Source organism: Rhinatrema bivittatum, chromosome 17 (assembly GCF_901001135.1).
Source record: "Rhinatrema bivittatum chromosome 17, aRhiBiv1.1, whole genome shotgun sequence".
Lineage (NCBI taxonomy): Eukaryota > Metazoa > Chordata > Amphibia > Gymnophiona > Rhinatrematidae > Rhinatrema > Rhinatrema bivittatum.
In genome coordinates, this window is record NC_042631.1 from 34,128,146 (window position 1) to 34,147,563 (window position 19,418).

The 19,418-nt window shown below is 44.6% G+C and overlaps 1 protein-coding gene across 1 annotated transcript; it reads right to left on the reverse strand.

The window, feature by feature from the left end:
- Positions 1–215: 215 nt before the first annotated feature.
- Positions 216–18,778, reverse strand: LOC115079056 (dispanin subfamily A member 2b-like). The gene is made up of 2 exons (XM_029582059.1): positions 18,531–18,778; positions 216–1,294 (listed from the first exon to the last, which is right to left on the reverse strand). Exons 1-2 carry the CDS (start codon positions 18,696–18,698, stop codon positions 1,148–1,150), a joined length of 315 nt encoding a protein of 104 aa, XP_029437919.1. The 5' UTR covers positions 18,699–18,778; the 3' UTR covers positions 216–1,147.
- Between the last annotated feature and the right edge of the window lie 640 nt (positions 18,779–19,418).

Sequence of the window (19,418 nt, forward strand, 5' to 3'; positions counted from 1 at the left end):
GAAGAGCACTGCCCTTTCAGGCACTCCTGGAGCCCGGCTGGAGGTTGTGTGACGGCATTTGGGATCCCGACCCACTGTTGAGAAGCCTTGAGCTAGATTATGAACACCAACATCGATCTTTCTAGCAACTATAGTAAAAATCCTTCCAAGACTATTCCGTGATCAAGGACAGTAATGCAACAGTAAGAAGAGCAAGAAATCAAGGAAGAGAAGCATCAATTACTACATTTCTTTAATTTCTCTAAAGTAGAGGTGATGCTCTGATGAGATAAGGATTATGGAAAACTAGGCATTTTCTGGTAGTATCAAAAGCTGTGTAATTAGACATTACAGCAGTAATATTCAAAACTATTTAACTGAAAATGAACATTTTTTTCTAATTAAAAATGCTCTTTATACAACATACATCAAACCAACAGAAAAGGAACAAGCTGCCCCACCCCAGGTAAAAAAAATAGCTTTCCCTAGACGGATACAAACTCACTTACCCCACCCTTAGACCGACACCACCTTTTTCAAAATAGAGAGGGGTCTCAAACTCCATTCACAAGCTGGTGGATATCCTTTTAAAACAAACAACTGATGTTCCCCCGCACCAAGAGAGCCACCAGAACTGGTGAATAAAATGACTTTTCCCCATTCTGTGCATATGGGGGAAAAACAAATCTTCTTGATGTGTACCACTGCCACCATCCCAACCTACAGCAACAAGCGCCACCTTTAAACCGCACAGCAGGAATTTCTCAGCTGGACACCCCCCCCCCCCCCGCATCTGCCCCCAGCCCCAGACAAATAAATGATTCTGGACATTAAGCTTTTCAAAAAACAGCCAAAAGCTTTCATCTTGTACAGTAAATGGCCGGGAAGGACAATGACCATTTCTACCGTCGGACCAGAAGCAGTTTATCACCCCACCCAGGCCCCTCAGCATGCAGACTACAAAAAGTCTCAGCTTGTACACAGAGTGCGCACGGAGATGATCAGACTCCCTTTGATGCAGGTGTATTTTTGAACAGTCAGTAAATGGTCGCTGGGTTCACTGGGTTAGATTTCGTGTCCTCTCTTCTACTTGGGTGAATTTAGCTCTTTTTGTCCACATGCTCTTCTGGACTGGTCTGGGTCCCGGGTCTGGCGGAGGCAGGGTGGGCTATTTAGTGCTGAAGTACACCACCAGCGTAATGGTGGTGGTTAGAGCGAGCGTGAACAGCACTGTGACAATGATGTTAAAGGTCTTGGCCGTGGCACCGTAGTGCAGGCCACCCTCCATATCTCCCACCATCTTCCGATCTCTTGCCTGAAGAAGAGAACAGAATGAAAAAGTGTAAAAACAATTACAAAACCAAACTCAAAACCAGTACATTGTTTTTCCTATTCCATTTGTAGAGGTGGGAAAGACACCTTAATACCTCTAGAGTATTTTGTTACCTGCTTTGCCCGAGAAAGGGATTGTGCAATTACACAGATATTGGTCTATTACACCCTGCTTCAGTAACCCATGGTAATCTATCGTACTTGTAATGCATGTTAGTTACTGTGCTAATAATGCACAGGAATAGTTACCATCAGCTGTTAATGGTTTAAAGGGACAGAACTACCCCATTTTACTCCTGGGGGAATCCTGCACCAAAAATAGCTAAGTCTATTTATCCACTGAACAATGACCTAAGTTAACGTCAAGAAAATACAACGTAAAGCCAATTTTTAAAAAGTGATCAAGGGATGATCCAGGAAACTACAGACCAGTGAATCTGACATCCGTGTCAGGCAAAATTGTAGACACTATCATATAGAACAAAACCCTCAGCATATAGACAGGGACAAAACCAACATGGATTTAGCCAAGGGAAGTCTTCCCTCATCAATTTGCTACATTTTTTTTTTTTTTGAGGATAAAGGTGAGGCAGTTGATATAGTGTATCTGGATTTCCAGAAAGCATCTGACAAACTCCCTCAGGAGAGGCTTCTTAGGAAATTAAAATGTCATAGGATAGGACGCAGTGTCCTATTGTGGATTGCCAACTGGTTAAAAGATAAAAAAAAAACCAGAGAGCAGAGCTAAATAGTAAATGTTCCCAATGGAGAAAAGTGAATAGTGGAGTGCCCCAGGGATCTGTTCTGGGACCACTGCTTTGTAATATATTTATAAATGACCTTAAATGGGAACAACAAGTAAGATAATCAAATTTGCAGATGATACAAAATTATTCAGAGTTGTTAAATCACAAGAATTACAAGAGGACCTTGCAAAACTGGGGGACTGGGAATACAAATGGCAAATGAAATTTAATGTGGACAAGTGCAAAGTGAGGTATTTAGGGAAGAGTAAGCCAAATTATAGCTGCACCATGCAAAGTTCCACATTAGGAGTCACCATTCAGGAAATGTATCTAGGCGTCTTCATTGATAATATGTTGAAATCTGCTCAGTGTGCAGCAGCAGCAGCAGCCGCCAAGAAAGCAAATAGAATGTTAGAAATTATTAGGAAAGGAATGGAGAATATCATAATGCCTCATCTTGAGTACTGTGTGCGGTTCTGGTCACCACATTTTAAAAAAAAGATATAGCAGAATTATAAAAGGTACAAAGAAGGGCGACAAAAATGATAAAGGGAATGGAATGATTCCCCTATGAGGAAAGGCTGAAGAGATCAGAACTCTTCAACTTGGAGAAGAGACAGCAATGAGTAGAATAGAATAAGTAAGCGTTAATCAGTTGTTTACACTTTCAAAAAGTACAAAGACTAGGGGACACATAATAAAGTTACTAGGTAATCCATTTAAAACTAATAAGAGAACATTTTTTTTACTCAATGCATAATTAAGCTCTGAAATTCATTGCCAGAGGATGTGGTGAAAGCTATTAGTGTAGCTACATTTAAAAATGGTTTGGACAAGTTCTTGGAGGAAAAATCCATAAACCACTATAAAGATGGAATTGCAGAAATCCACCACTTATCTCTGGGTTAAGCAGCATGGAATCTATCTATGCTTTAGGATCCTGCCAGGTACTTGTGACCTGGCTTGGCCGTTGTTGGAAACAGGATACTGTGCTTGATGGACCCCTGGTTTGACCAGGTATGGCAAGTCTTATGTTCTCATGTTAGCTCTAAAATAATTTGTCTAAAATAAATTTTAAATGATGTAAACTTACAGAGTTTAAAAAATCCTAATTTAACAGCAGCACGCAATTGAGATACCAGACCAAATCCAGAGTCAATCTGGAAGAATTGGAGAATAAAATCTCAGAACCATCCAGTTCTAAAAGGCGAAGGCTGGATACCAGTAGGCGATCAAATATTTAACACCACCCACCCAGTTTTTGAAATATTTAATAAAAGGACCACTGCTGCCCTTCTAATTGTTCACAAGAGCAGTTGTGTCAGTAACTGATTCAATAGCAACATCCATAGAATCAATTACAGGAAACAGAAGCTGAATGTCATCAGCATAGATTCTGAAGACAATTCCCAAAGATATATAACAAGAGGAAAGCCTGAGACAAAAGCTCCTGCTACAGTCCACAGCTTCTTTCCATATTCTGCCTCTTTCTATGGGAAACAGAAAGAGGCGAAAAAGCATTACTTTAGATGTAATTTAGAAATGTTAAGGCACTTTGAATATGCAGCATCCACACTGGAAAAATCTACGACAAAGGCAAAATTAAAGCAAGTTCTCTAGCAGGAACGCCTTTAAGTGCATTCAGGCTTTCTCTTTATAGGAGTGATGTCATGGAAATATATCGAGGATCAGAACCAACATAATGTCCTTGAGCATAGTCATAACCCAGAAGGCGGCACAAAGTTTGTTTGAAGACTTAGAAGCAAGCTCTGGAACTTTTAATGCCAGTAAAGGGCGATTTGAGAGATTTAAAAAGTGTCACAGTTTGCATAACATTGCGATGACTGGCGGAAGGGCCAGTGGTAATGCAAACGCTGCTTGCATCCCAAACTGCTGAAATAAAATCAAAGAACGGGGATACAAGCCAGAGCAGGTTTTCTGTGTTGATGAGCCAGGCCTTTTCTGGAAGTGATTGCCCAACAGAATCTTTATTGCTAAGGAAGAAAAATCTGCGCCAAGTTTTAAGGCTGCCGGGATCACCAGACACTTCTCCTGGAAGGGAATGCTGCAAGGGGATTTTAAACTGAAGCCTCTGCTGGTGCTCCAACTCTACAAATTTGATGAGCATGTATCAAGAGTGGCTCTTATTTTGTCTTGCAGTGGACTGCTACTATGCCAGGAGAAACCTTGCCAATGCCCCATGTCATCCAGTCAACCTAGGAATCCGACAACATGAAGACCGAGTACCTCACCAGTACTGATAATACCCTTGGATCATGAAGAAGCAGCTACATTCAGGTTTTATTATCGGAAGTGAACCTTTCAGCAACTCATAAAAAGTTCTGGTGAAACTACATCATGAATGTCACCGACGACTGAATTCTGGAAGTAACTCAGGAGCACAACTTTGAATGAAGATATGGTCAGAGTATGCGAGTGGGTACTGACCAAGTGTAACTCTATGTTGCTGTGCCCGAGTTCTTTACTGGTAGTAAATTGGTGCCTGTAGTTTTAAGACACAGAATGCTAGTTTCCCTGAGAATCCCAGATCTTGTTTCAGACCTGCTTCTAGGATGCTGCATGACATTTCACAAATTTACCTCACATTTGTAGAGACTGAGCAAGGAGTTTGTCTGGACAAGAGGCTGAGGAGAAGAAGAGAAGAGGGACGGTGCCCAGTTTCACATGAATAGGGATGGAGAAAGGATTGTATGTTGGGTTAGAAAGAAACCAAGCTGCAGAGGAGGGTGAGAACGTAGGAGCTCCAGCCACCCCACAGCAATGGACTATAAAGCAACTGAAGTCTTTGGCTTGCAAATACTGACAGATTTGGGATCCTTCCAGGTACTTGTAACCTGGATTGGCCACTGTTGGAAACAGGATGCTGGGCTTGATGGCCCTTGGTCTGACTGTATGGCAACTTATGTTCAGTCGTACAGTCAGACCATAACATATTAAAGCATACATACAAATAAATAAGAACATAAGAAAATGCCATACTGGGTCAGACCAAGGGTCCATCAAGCCCAGCATCCTGTTTCCAACAGTGGCCAATCCAGGCCATAAGAACCTGACAAGTACCCAAAATATAAAATCATAAACATAAATCAAACATAAAACTAGTACAATAAAAGAAATAACAAAACAGAAACAAACCAAATCAGAACATATCTAAAGCAAGAGTCATCCACTGCTAATAAATAAGATCATCAATTGGAAGCCTGTTGGAATAAAAATGGTTTGGATCCAGAGCCTGCTCAACCAGGCCCCAATGGGAATCCTGGGAGCCATGATCCAAGCCCTGGGTTACTAGAACAGTCACAAAAAGTGTTGCCCCTAGGAGCAGAGATCATGATCTACTAATGAAAGCAGCACGAAAGTTGTTGCCCTGTGAGCAAGCTCCATCAGGGACGGGTCTGAAGTCGGGGACCTGGGAGCCAAGGAAGCCTATTGCATCAGTTCTGCATGTGTCCACCATCTGCTGTAGACAGAGAAATGCTGGAAGAGGGGAGATGCAGGGGGAGATATGATACAGACCTTCAGATACCTGAAAGGTTTTAATGATGCACAATCGTCAAACCTTTTCTACTGTCATTACTATGCTATCAGCCTATATATGAAGTGATGATGTCAATAAAAAACAAGTGTGCCCTCTGTTTCCGTGTCTTAGTAGGCAGACATAACCCACTAGTCTGGATTGCTACAGCAGGATAAGGAAAACAGAATTTGATTACCACTGCCTAGGACTTACCGCCGCTATCTCTCTGCCCTCTTAGAGCCCTGTCACATGGTTCATTTTAAACTCTGTAGCCATTTCCTCAGATTTCAGCCCTTCCTTCAGTAACAGCTTATAAAAGGCGAAAACATGGCTACCTTCATTCTCAGGGACACTCATGGCGCTCAGATTTTTTTCTCCACAACCTGTCCTCTAAATCTACTACTTTTTTCCCCACTTGCCCGTGCAGCTCCACAAGAAAGTTATTTGTCCCGGGCTTCCATGTCAGTAACCCTCTTGTCCAGCTCCTCTACATTTGGGCCGAGTTCATTCGGTTTATCTTTTGTTTAGCCACCAAGCTGTTTAATACCTGGAAATCCTTGTTACATTAAAGACCTCTCTCATGGTCTGTATTCCCAACAGGATTTGCTCATTTGGGGAGCCAGCCTCATCCGAAGCGCTGCCATGTTTTCAGCATGTGCGGCCGCCTGTTCTCAGCCCCTCCAATCCTCCCCCCACCCTCCTTACATTAATAAATAACCTGACTTCACCAGATTTCGCGTTCTCCTGTTTGCCATTATTCCCTCAAACTTAACATCACTTTATCTTTCAGAGAGCGGCGAGATGCCACCGATTTCATGGAGGTTCTACCAGGGCTGCGGATTGAGCTTTAACAATAAGCATCCATCCCCATCAGTGGTCACTAGTGCCCCCTCTCTCTGTTATTTGTTTCATAGGTTTGAATCTATGGGGCATTGAGTTTTGTTATATGGAATTTCAGTATATATCTCTTCTGTATATGTTGTACTATAAAATCTACTTATATTTCACCACAGCAGATTGATAGTTTAATTAGGGTAACTAGGAGACAAGTTATGCAATGCAGAGTTTGAAAATGTGAAAGTATATTATACAAAATAATTTTCATGCTGTAAGATAAACCCAGCACAAACCTACAGTTTAAACCCTCTGCTTCTCAGGGTCCTTCTCAATCACTATACTCTTAAGTTGCAGCACTATACAACAATAAAAACTTTAAGTCAGACCTTTAAGTTAAAGGAGCGAGGCACGAGCGACTTCAAAATAAATGCAAAAAAAGTATCCGAGTTGCAGTCATATTTTCTCTGTAGTCTTGGGAAGGCTGCGCAAAATCAACCTGCAAACCAAGCAGCCTGCCAGATGTCTTTCGTTATCTGTTTAGTACTGCGAGATGCATCTTCATTTTATAATGGAATAACAACTGGGGAAATGCAGCAGGCAACGTGGAGAAGCTGGACATCACCGATGTGAAGAATCTAATCTACTTTTACAAAGAGGCTGTCGAATATAATTGGTCCAATGGCGACCAGCCACTGTCCCGTGTGTGATTACTGCCTCAGGTTATAATTTCCATAGGTCAAACATGTAAGCTTGGAATTTGCTTAAGGTTAGGTTGCGAACTAATCTGAGAAAATAATTGTCCTTGTTCATTTTAAAAGGATGTTTTGAGTCATTTCCTGTTGCCAGTGTCGCTCATGGGATGATTTACTTTTTCTTTCCCCCAGTGATTAAAAACATCACCGTACACTGCATTTTTTTTCCCTTCATTTATTTAATGAGCCGAGTACTGTTACACTGTCCATTTGTAAATTAACAGATACAATGAGACTGCTACAGAGTAAGGATGTGCATTTATTTAAAATAAACTGCACATCTAAAGCAAAAAAAAAAAAAGCCATGTTCAGTTCATTCCAAAAATGCAACAAACAAAAAAAAATGGCTCCCAGCCCCCCCTGACGATCCTTCCTGGGGCTCCTGTGACCTGCTGGGGCCAGAGACCTCTCCCAGTTCCCATTTATCCCTTCTATGGAGCAGGAGCGATGCCCACTTACCCCTACCCCTGGCAGTGCATTTTACAAAGCACACGGGCAGAAGGGGTGAGTGGGACAGGCCTAATAGATTTTTCAGGAGTGTGTGTGGGGAGGTGTCCAGATGTGCTTGGAGAGGGCCCATTTTGGATCATTTTTTGTTTGGGGAGGGGGGTAGAGAAAGGAAATCAATGTTTATTTCAGTTCAGCAAACAAACCAACTTGAAACCCCCTTCCATGAAAACTAAAAAAGAAACTCAATTTTGGTTCCTGCCCAGCCCTACCCACAGTGATAAGAGCTGCACAATTTGAGGCTCCTATGGTAGGTTCCTTACTTTCCAGTCTATTGTTCCTTTCTTTTACTCGCAGGAGACTCAAGTTCCGGAATCCTGACCTCACTCCCGCGCTCAGACCTGTATTGTCTGTGGCATGGAATGATTAAGAAAAGAAAGGCTGAAGAACTAGACAGCTTTGTTTTTATTTTTAATGCATTTTTACACATAAATACAGGAATCCTCTTGTACAGAAAAAAAGGAGATAAGCAAATGTAAATATTTCCAATAGCAAATACAATAATGAATATTTCACTACACATTTGCAGGGATCCCTAAACATAAACTTAGCCCCCCCCCACCGTGACAATGTCTCAGAACACATAAGAAGAAACTTCTTCCTGCGCTCTTGGGTAATTCTAGAAAGATCAGGATACATCCACATTTTTTGACCATGAAATAAGAGCAAACGGTTGCGAAGAAAAAGCCGTAATACAGAATTTTTATCAGCGACAAAGGCAAATGAGACTAACAAAGTTGCTCTCTTGGAAATAGTCTCTTGAGATAACTCAAGAATATTCGTCAAATTTCATGAAGAATCAGGTAATTGATTTTCAGATGGACTATCTGTTGCGTTCATGCCTGTTCTCGCCCTCGCTCCACCCTCTCTACCTTGTGGCGACTCCCTTCGGGTCTGACGGACAGATGCTGTCGTGGCTTCTTTTCGCCATTCTTCCTGGAATCCCCGGGCTGGCCTGACACTACGGATCCGCCATGTTTCTGATGACGTAAGGGTGCGGGCATGCGCTCGCTCCAGACTTTGTACCAGCAAGGGCGCGAACCTCGGGGGCATCCCCCCGTAGTGACGTCATCCGCTTCCAACATAAAAGATCTTTGATTGCTACTACAAATCGAGTTAGCAAGGGCAAGGGTAGGAACCCCTTCCTCACAACTCTCGGGAAATTCTCTCTCTACTGCTCTGCCTCTACACCTCACCCAGGGGTACCCGGCTCCTCGGGGGCCCCGCTCTCTCTCTTCTTGAGTTCAGATTGTTGGACGGGATCTGGTAATCCCTCCTCGAGGGCCTACGTTCCCGAAGACTCAGAAGACTCCTATTGCCTGGAGACGATCGCAGACGTGAACACTGTGAGTCCTATTACAGACAGGAACCAGTACTCACTCCACGAGGGCCCATGTTCCTAATCTCTAAGACTCCCTTCAGTCTAAGACATTATCGCAGGTACGGAGATCATGAGTTACCATTGCAGATTGCAGAATAGGAACCGGTACTCGCTCTACGAGGGCCTATGTTCCTAATACCTTTCTCAGACGCTTCTTCCTCAGAAGATATTGTATACCTAAATCTTATGGATTACTATCACAGATTTACAGATAGGAACCGGTACTCGTTCCACAAGGGCCTATGTTCCTAAATCTCTCCTAGCCTCTCTTCTATTCCAGAAGCCATCCCATACACAGTTATTGTGAGTTCTATTTCAGACTGCCTAGAAGAACCAGTATTTGCCTGCGGCTCCTGTTCCTGAATACTGAAGACTCTCTGTTGCATAGGAAGACATTACAGATATCCACAAGTGTGATATCCACTGGTTATATGTCCAGCATAACCTGTCTACTCACTACCTATAGTCTCTCCTTACAGCTCAGCAACTCAGAGATCGTAGTTCCAATATCAGAGGGACTTCACCTCTGCCGGGCCACCTCTGGTGGTTCTACTTCCAGTCTAATAAAGAACTATCTGTGTTTGTCTCAATACTCCAGCCTAGCCGGTGGTCCCTCTCAGGATCTCCACTTGAGGGTGCTGTCATCTGCCACTGGCCCAGGGATTCACTATTTCTACTAAGTGTTATTCCTTACACTAATAGAGCGATATCATCATCTACCACTCTGTGGGAGCCAACCCACATCAGACCATTACTCCTCTCTCTGCAGAAGCTGATCCACATCAGATAGCTAACTCCCTGTGAGGATCATACAGGTTGCTGGCTCCTCCCGTTACAGGAACGAAGCATAGCACTTTGCCAACGTCTCCCCTCTGGGGAAGCCGAGCACCAACAAGATTGCTAATATTTGTATATATTCCTATCTTATTTCCACTCACTCATATTTTTTTTTACTGCCGTTTTCCCCTCAGGATGGGTCCTGGACTGGTCTATTAGGACTAAAGGAAAAGAAATTAACGGTAAGTATAAATTTCACCTTTCTTCATGTCCTAGGGACCAGCCCATACATGTGGGACGTATCAGAGCAGTCCCTATTCCGAGTGGGAGTTACTTAGACCTGCTTCCAGGATTCTCATATTAGATTACATGTCCTCCCCCCCCCCCCTTATTCTGGAAAAGTATATTAAGATGCCCTTGTAACTACCCTACAGATTCCCCCTAGGGTCACTGGTCTGCCCAGTGCACACGAATCTGTCTGAGTCTTCGCCCAGTGTACCTTTACGCTCACGAACCTTGGCCTTGCCTTTCATACTCATGCTGCCATAGCTGCTTCTGCTGTTTGGGAGCCTTTTCTTCAAACGCTGTACCCCAGGATACGCAGTGAAGTTCTCAACCATATGTAAGTGGGAGGTTGGGAGAGGTTGTATAGGGCTTTGGAATTAAAGGTCTTTTTTTTTTTTTTTTTTTTTTTTAACTAATAGTCTTATTAGACTCCATGCATGGCTTGGGTGCATAAGAACCAAATGCGCCTTGGCCTTGTTTCCATATTTTATTAGCTGCAGTTTGTTTTATACTGGCACGGAGGGTTGGGTGAAAGCGGAAGCGGGAAGGAAAAGGGGAGAAGGAAATGAAAATGTGCATTACTGTTTTGATGTGGCAGTGATGAATATTTGATGTTTCAAGTTACTAAAGATCATACGTTGTCAACTGTTTTGCTAGAAAAGATTACCGTCTGGCTTTAATACACAGCCTGGATGCAGAAAAAGCTTGACGCCTTAAGAACATAAGAAATTGCCATGCTGGGTCAGACCAAGGGTCCATCGAGCCCAGCATCCTGTTTCCAACAGAGGCCAAAACCAGGCCACAAGAACCTGGCAATTACCCAAACACTAAGAAGATCCCATGCTACTGATGCAATTAATAGCAGTGGCTGTTCCCTAAGTAAAATTGATTAATAGCAGGTAATGGACTTCTCCTCCAAGAACTTATCCAAACCTTTTTTGAACCCAGCTACACTAACTGCACTTACCACATCCTCTGGCAACAAATTCCAGAGCTTTATTGTGCGTTAAGTGAAAAAGAATTTTCTCCAATTAGTCTTAAATGTGCTACTTGCTAACTTCATGGAATGCCCCCTAGTCCTTCTATTATTCGAAAGTGTAAATAACCGATTCACATCTACTCGTTCAAGACCTCTCATGATCTTAAAGACCTCTATCATATCCCCCCTCAGCCGTCTCTTCTCCAAGCTGAACAGCCCTAACCTCTTCAGCCTTTCCTCATACGGGAGCCATTCCATCCCCTTTATCATTTTGGTTGCCCTTCTCTGTACCTTCTCCATCGCAACTATATCTTTTTTGAGATGCGGCGACCAGAATTGTACACAGTATTCCTTGTCTTGGTAGTATATGTTTTGGGTCTTTGAACATTTTGGATTCCAGATCCATGGCACTATTTTAACATGGCTACAGGTTCTTGATCAAAATTCCATGGCATGGCTTCTCATCTCAGCGAGTTTTCCATTGCAATGCGGGGTGCGTCCATTAACCCCATTATCTGTATTAGCAGTAGAACCTATAGCAATGGCATTAAGGGAGGCGCAGGACTTCAAGGGTATAGGTGTTTAGATCTACAATGTTAACATTTTCTTTATCCTTCCCCCACTTGTAGAATCTTAATATACAAGACACAATTTTTCCTATTAAGAGGCAGCTGCATATATGGAGGGCCGGTGCGCCCTCCTGAAGATGATAATCCCCCCATAAGGAATGTATCGCTTGCATATGTTACCCTGCTTGCTGATTCAGAATGATGTTGATCTGATCAAGTCTTATTTGGATCAAGTGTCATCATAGCTAGAATGAGCTACGATAAACTGGTCTACTCTAAAGAATATGAGAACCTTAATCTTACTAATCTCAAATTGTCAACTGTGGGTGAATGGTAACTGATGGCTTTGTTTTTTTATGGTGAGAGTGGCATGCTTGAAAATATGGTTTTCTGTCTTTCTGATACACATGCAGGGATTCTAAACTGTTAAAGATCACCAAGGACAATGTTTTATTTAGATCTAGTGCCTTGGCCTGGCGCTGGTGGGGTTTGAAATGGATTGTTTCTCCGTTTCTGCTTTTGTTAGGAACAAAAACGGTTTCTGCTGCATTGAAGTATAAAATGAGTCTTTACTGAAAGGAAAGATTCTGGTTTAGAATGCATTGGCCATCTGGCTGATGATGACAAATTTACTTGCCAGCCTTTTATGACGCGGGGTGTATTGAAATACTTTCTCTGTGGAGGTGGCCAACAGCACCACCCTTACTTTTGTGAATATTCCTGGGGCAGCAGCCAGTCCAATGGGCAGAGCCCTGAACGGAGGTCTTCCTAGTGTTTTGAAATGTAAGGGATGGCAAGAACTCTCCTTTTCTTCCCGATATCATCACGGACTTCAGGATTTCCATCCAAAAACGTAGCACCCTCAGGAATGACGGACCTCCTATAAATCCAGAACGGATTGAAATACTTTCTCTTTCTTCAAGACCACGAAATAAATGGCCTCTTCCTATTTCTGATATTCTGGGACTGGCACCATGGCTTCCAGCAGGAGCAGTCTGGCTATTGTTGTTTGAATGGCCACCTTATTTACTGGGAACTTTTAAGGGGATGAAACAGAAGCTTTGGTAGAGGCGTGCTCAATTCGAGAGTGTATTCTTGCAAATTGATTTCCAAGACTCATTGGTCCTCTGTGATGCAGGTCCATTCCTTGTAGTATCATAATCGCCTTCCTACTGGCAGAAAAGTGGAGTGGCTCTTTGAACTATCATTGTGGGCCCCTGCATCCCTCCATCTTGGCCCCTCATCTACTCCCCGAAATGGCTGTACCTTACCAGGTACCCTTGCCCTCTGGACATTATAGGATCTGCCTGGCTTGTATTATCTGACATCCCTCAGGTGATTTCAAGGGAAGCTTCTTCTAACAATGTCCATGGACCTATCCTCTGGAAGCTTCTGGGGTTTCCAATTCCCCTAAATACTTCACCAGTTTTTCTAGCTCTTCCCCTAAGAGCAAGCAGCTTACTTAATCTGGCCTTGGATGCTGGGCTTGCTGACCAGCTTGTCAGCCATAACAGAATTACCGTAGTTGCCAGAGGATGTTGTTAAGGCAGCTAGTGTAGCTGGCTTTAAAAAAGGATTGGATGAGATCCTGGAGAAGTCCATAAACTGCTATTAATCAATAGGCAATAGCTATGGGGTTTATTTAAATTTTGGGTACTTGCCAGGTACTTGTGACTTGGATTGGCCTCTGTTGGAGACAGAATGCTGGGCTTGATGGACCCTTAGTCTGACCCAGTATGGCAACATCTTATGTTCTTATGACATCTGGCCATCATCGCTGTCGCCATCTACTTAGACGATCATATAAGGTATTGGCTAACAATGTTATCCCTGATTACAGGTCGGCTGTCTCCATGCTGTTTGCCATACCTCCTTCTCTGTCTCTAACCAAGATTGTTGGATCCTGCGAATCATCACTCAGGTCACATAGCCCACAGATACCGCTGCTTGAAGGGATAGTCTGGTTAGCTCAAATGGCTTCTTGAGCAGGGACTCCACCTTTCTGTCCTGAGGGTCTTTCAATGCTGTGCCTCCCTCAGCCGGAATAGTAGTCTTCTATACGACTGCCGCTACTGAGGCATCTACTTTTTCAATTCTAAATAAGCATTCCTTCTGGAGCACATACAAAGCTTCCAGAGGCTTTTCGAGCCTTGGCGCTCACAGACTGGGGTGTCCCACTCAGCCCCATTTCAAATCCTAGATAACCCTGACAGGCTTCTTTATTCCTGCCAAGATAGGATCCCCTTGAAGTGCCGCATCCTTTAGCTGCTCCTCAGTCGGCCTCAAGGCCTGTGAGAGTCTCACAACGAGGGCTGTCCGCTCCTAAATAACCATGGCTGAATCCTCCCCAGTTGAAGACATCAGCTCCCCTTTCTCTGCTTCCTCCCATGAGTCCCCACTCAGCTATCCCTTTTTCTCCCAAGTCGCTGTGGGCATCCAGGAACAGCAATGACTCCCTAAATCGGGGAATCCTGCCCGGATTCCAACCAGAGCTTCAGCCTTGGGACCTGCTCCAGAGGCGGCTTCCTGGGAGGATCCCTTCTCACCGTGCCAATTTCATCTCACAATAGGCCTTGTATAAGGGAACTGATTTTTAAAAAGCATTTACACATGTAAACTGGGTTTTATATGTGTAAATGCACTTTACTGGAATAAGTGGGCATTTGAAAATTGCTAGAGTGTATGCCTTTGAATTGTCCATAGGATTTACTCACGTAAGTACACTTTTCTCGAGTAAATGGCTTTTGAAAATTGCTACGATAGCATGTTACATTTACGTGCATAACTCCTTTGAAAATTGCCTCCAATAAGCACAAACTCTGCAGAGAATTCCTGCCCCCTGGGCTCCTGCTCTGCCTATGGGCCTGTGTGCGACAATTCTGATGCAGCTGATGAGTGCTGGGACCATGCCACGACCACGTTCCCAGATAGCAAAATCATGGGATACATGGCTGCCATACTTGTGCAGGGCTGTGATGCTGGCTGCTGCACCATCCCCCTTCCTCCGAGACACCCAGTTCCAGCTCCCTCTCACAGGCCTGGCTGCCACTGCAGACCTTGTGGAAGGAGAGCGCTGTGCTAGGCCGCCAGCACGCACCACACTTCCTGCCTCTCGTCATATCTGTTTCTTGTTGGGGAAGCAGTGGAGAAGCTGAGGGAGAAGCAGAGGTAGGGCAAGTCTACGCTGTGGGGTTGTAGACTGAGCTCTGCTCACCTCGGTCTTGCAGTATCAGCTTTTTTTTTTTTTTAATTTGAGATTTGAAGGCTTTACCTTTTGCCATCTTCTTGGCAGGGAATCTCAGGATCCAAAGAGACCCAGTTGCCCCAGGGAAGAAAGATCTGCCTCAAAGACCATAGTCTATAGCTCCCAGACTCAGTTTTGCTTACCATTAGGGAAAATAACCTGCCATGGACTGTTGCCCCAGGAGACCAATTAACTGCCTGCTGAAGCAGACCAGATTGGAGGCAGAGAACTACTGACTATTTCCCCTGCTGAACCAGACTATATAGGGAAGAGGACCATCAGTACAAAGATTTCACTCTCTGCCTCCATCTGCTGGTAGGAGGGACAAATCCCACAAGTCTGGACTGGTCAAGCAGGATAATGAGGAATGGGGCCTTGCTGCAGTTGCATGTCTAGAGTTACTGCAGTGGGCTCGGCAGTTTAGGAAAGGAAGAATTTAGCTGAGTAAAGGACAAGCAGAGTACCAAGTCTCTTTGATTACCCTGGCAGCTAACACTCTGGCAGAAAAAGTGGGCACCTTATCAGATAAGTCAATGGTGTGCAAGGGGTGTCAGTCTGGAGTGGTCAGATAATTTTTCTTCCCTTTAAAAGAGAGACCATATTTTTAATTCATATTTTAGCAAACCTGCCAAGAATCTTGCTGAAAGCAAAAGGGTTTTTCTGCTTCTGTCTGTCAAAATCGGAAGTCATTTTAATGTCAGACCCTTTCAGAAGGCATTCATCTTCAAGTCCAACAGAAGCCTCAAGACTACAAATTCTGTGATATAGGAGATTTTTTACATCAAATTATTGGCTTCAATAATTTAAGCAATCATAGTAACATAGTAGACAGCATCAGATAAAGTCCAAAGTGGTCTGTTCAGCCGTTCCATTGTACATTGCTCTGCTAGGGATATCTCCCAGCTGTCAGCTATGCGTCTTGCCACTGCCCTTTATATCTTTCCCAAGCATGCTTCAACTCTCTCACACCTCCGCATGTAGACTATTCCAGGAATCCACCATCCTGTCGGTAAAGAAGCGTTTCCTTCTATTCCCGCTAACTTTCTACCAGGAACCCCTGTCCTTGAATTCTTTTTCCTATGGAAAAATACGTCTTCCTGTACTTTCTCCAGGTTTGCTTGGCAGTCAAAGGTTCAAAGAGAGGTGTCATCACAGCTTTCAGAACTAAGTTATTCTGTTTTTTCCATCTGCATTTTTCATTTGTTTGTATGGTTCTTTCTTTTTTTTTGTTGTTGTTTCATAGAAAACAAAAGCAGCAACCAGGTGATTTTTTTTTTTTTTGGCAAGAGATGAAAAGGAAATACTGCTCATTCTCTTTCCTCTAAAGCAATGGTTCTCAATAGAGTCCTGAAGGGTATCTGCAATCAATATGCATGAGATATTTACACACAAAGAAGTCCACACATGCAAAGCTCTCATGCATATTCACTGTGGAGATCCTGCTTTAAGTCTTGACTAACTTTCTTTTCTTTTAACCAAGTCTCTTTGTCCTGTATGCTTGTCTCATTAGATTGTAAGCTCTATTGAGCAGGGATTGTCTTTTTGTATCTTTGGCATGTAGTGCTATAGAAATGTTAAGTACTAGTAGTGGGCGCATGCAACAGATGAGCCAAGTAGCTGTCTCTGGCAATTGGTGGGCAGCAGACCTGGATTTGGACATTAGTTATACAGGCATTTGCCTAAGGCACCAAAGCAGTTGCGCTTTCCAGGGGCTACAGAAACAGAATGATGACCAGGACAGAGCACCTGCCCTGGGAGTCACAATATCAGTCAACCTTAGGGCGGTGTTCCCCAACCCTGGCACAGAAATTCTCCAGGCAGGAGTGCTGTCACCTGGCAAGGAGGAAGCACTGCAAGCACAGAGGGTTGCCCCTGTGCTGGGCACACCACCTGCAGGTGGGAGAGATAAGGAAGGAAGGATGCTGAGCACCATGGGGAAAAGAAGGGACCTGAGAGCAGTGGACAAGTTACAGAAAATACACCCCAGCAGAATACCTTGCCTCAGTCACACCTGAAAAACACAGACAGTCCCTGTGCACGGTGGTCGAGTGGGGGGTATTTTTTACATTATGTCATAGAACACACGGAAACAAATATTGCAAAACAAAACTTAAATTTACTAAATGTTGTGACTATATGGATAATAAATCAGCAAAGTAATATCAATATTCAATACAGTATCACAGTAAGTTGTACATAAAGCAATACAGGTAAATAGGAGACAGACAGAAATAAAGATAGAACATTAATCAAATAATAATAAAGAACAAATGAACGAACACCTCCCTTATATGCCCAACTCATATAAGCCAGCATCTTAGGAAATCCAGAGGATTTTTCATGGGTCCAGAGACTCTGAAAAAAGAACCAGCTCTCTGCTCCTCCTCAGCTCATCTAATTGCTCTCTGCAAGTTAGGTGCTTCAATTTGCACTTTTACCCAGGAAGTACCAGTCCTTTGATCTCCCATTTGGTAAAGGACATCAATTGTTTAACTTTTTATTAGCTCATCGGTAACTAGTGTTTAGCATTTGATCTTCCCAGGGTGATAAGAAATAGCAAATGTCGTGGCCTTTGATGTCCCCAGATACACCAGATGTTCCTTGGGGCCATTCCTACTGTTTATCAGCACACTGGTGCCAGGAAGTCTCAGGAATGAGGGAAGAAATGGTAATAGTGTCATACCTTTGTACCATCCTTGCTCTCAAATCACATGCAATATATTGATTCCTACATATCTATCATTGAAGTTTGTTCTGATCCATAGCTGTCTACTCGGGTTACGAGGTCTTCCCGAGATCTAACTAGCTTGCCTAAAATTATTCTTGCACAGTACCTCACCGGAATAAGTGATCACAAACTAGAAACTGAAATATGCAAACAAAAAGTGAACTGGAAACTCCAAGAAGGGAGACTGGGTATCAACAGGAACACCTAAAGTATGAGAAACAAAGTGCATGTCCTCCTGTGCTGTGCAAAATGCAGAGATGCACGTTTCCCCAAAGCTGACAGAGAAAATAAAAAACTTCCCAGAAAAGAATGAGCAGGACAAATCCCCTATGATCCTAACGGGGGGGGGGGGGGGGGGGGGCCAGCAGCACGCTGTGAATCAGAAAACAAAATCGGACCCGGGCCAATAGGAACCGGGCTTCTACTTCCTGTCACCCAGAAACTGTCCGAAACTTTGCACTGTCCTTCCTGTTTAATGACTTTGGCAGCGCATGTAAACTGGTCCTGCCACGAACGGAACACTGGCGGCCAAGGGCGAGAACGAGCGCGCGCGGAGCCGGGACCCCCGCCCGCCGGAGGGGGGCGCTGTGCTGCCTCGAAATTCAAATGGGGAGGCAGGAGCCCGAACCGACATCAAAGTAAGCAAGCAAGCCGGCGGCTATGGGGTTTTGTATCTCCATTTCGGATAAGAGTTGGGAGGGCAACCCTACCCCTCAACTAAAGACAGGCAAGGGCGTGAAAAAAGCGACTTCCAAACTTCCCCTCTATGAAACGGGCAGGTCCCCCACCCCGCGCCTGCGCTTTGCCATCGCTCGCACGCTGCCAGCTTGGGGCTGGGCTGGGGGGGCCCCCCCGGTTCCGCCGCGCTTCCCTTACCTTCACGGAGAAGACGAGCGCCAGGTAGCCCAGGCAGCAGAAGTAGTTCAGGAAGATGGTGTTGAAGAGGGACCAGAGCACGAAGTCGCGGGGGGGCGGCGGCCGGGGGCCCCCCTCCTCCGGCAGGCGCTGGTAGTTCATGGGCTGCAGGGGGAAAGGGCTCTCCATGTCCGCAGCGGGGCCGCTCCGAGAGAGAAACTGAGACTAAGAGCAGAGGAGACGGCGACAGGGGCGGGGCCGCCATCCCACACAGAGCAAGGGGAGGGGGAGGACTTCCACATGCAGAGCTTAGCGCCCAGCCTCAGCCCCTCCCCCCAGTGCTTCCTTTCAATCACGCCACCCCCAGTGCCCCTTCTTCTCTCACCCCCTGAGCTCCCATTGCTCACCCTTACCCCATGACCCCCCAAACTACACCCCCAGCCCCCCACTTCCAGTTCACCACCTGAACTCCCCCCCCCCCCCCCATTGCTCACTCTCAGGCCGATACAGTAAGGTGTGGTAGAAAGAGGTGCGTTAGGGCCGGGCGCACCCGCGTTTGCCGCACGCACAGTTCGGATCACATACCGCTCGATACTCTATTTAAATGGCATGCAAATGCAAGCCGCGTCCATGAAGCGCAATCCATTTTACTGTATAGGCGCCATACAGCGCCTATACAGTATCCTGGGTGACATTTGAAATGACAGGTACCAGGAAGTGGATCCCAACTTTAACCAAAAGAAAACCTAAAAACCTAAAATCCCCTCCTCCCGAAGCAAGGCAGGCAAAAAGCGACTCGACATGTAAAGTATTATGAATAAGTGTGACTTGGGGGCCCATCAATTTGGGCGCTCAAGCCAGCGAAGCATATGAATGTACGCCGTGACGTCACGCACGCCCGTTCATGTG

What these genes read in the sequence shown, in the direction of transcription:
- LOC115079056 (XM_029582059.1), bottom strand. Translation starts at nt 18,698, where the DNA reads ATGGAGAGCCCTTTCCCCCTGCAGCCCATGAACTACCAGCGCCTGCCG. An exon ending in CGCTCGTCTTCTCCGTGAAG is followed by an intron (nt 1,295 to 18,530) that starts GTAAGGGAAGCG and finishes TCTCTTCTTCAG; the next exon opens with GCAAGAGATCGGAAGATGGT.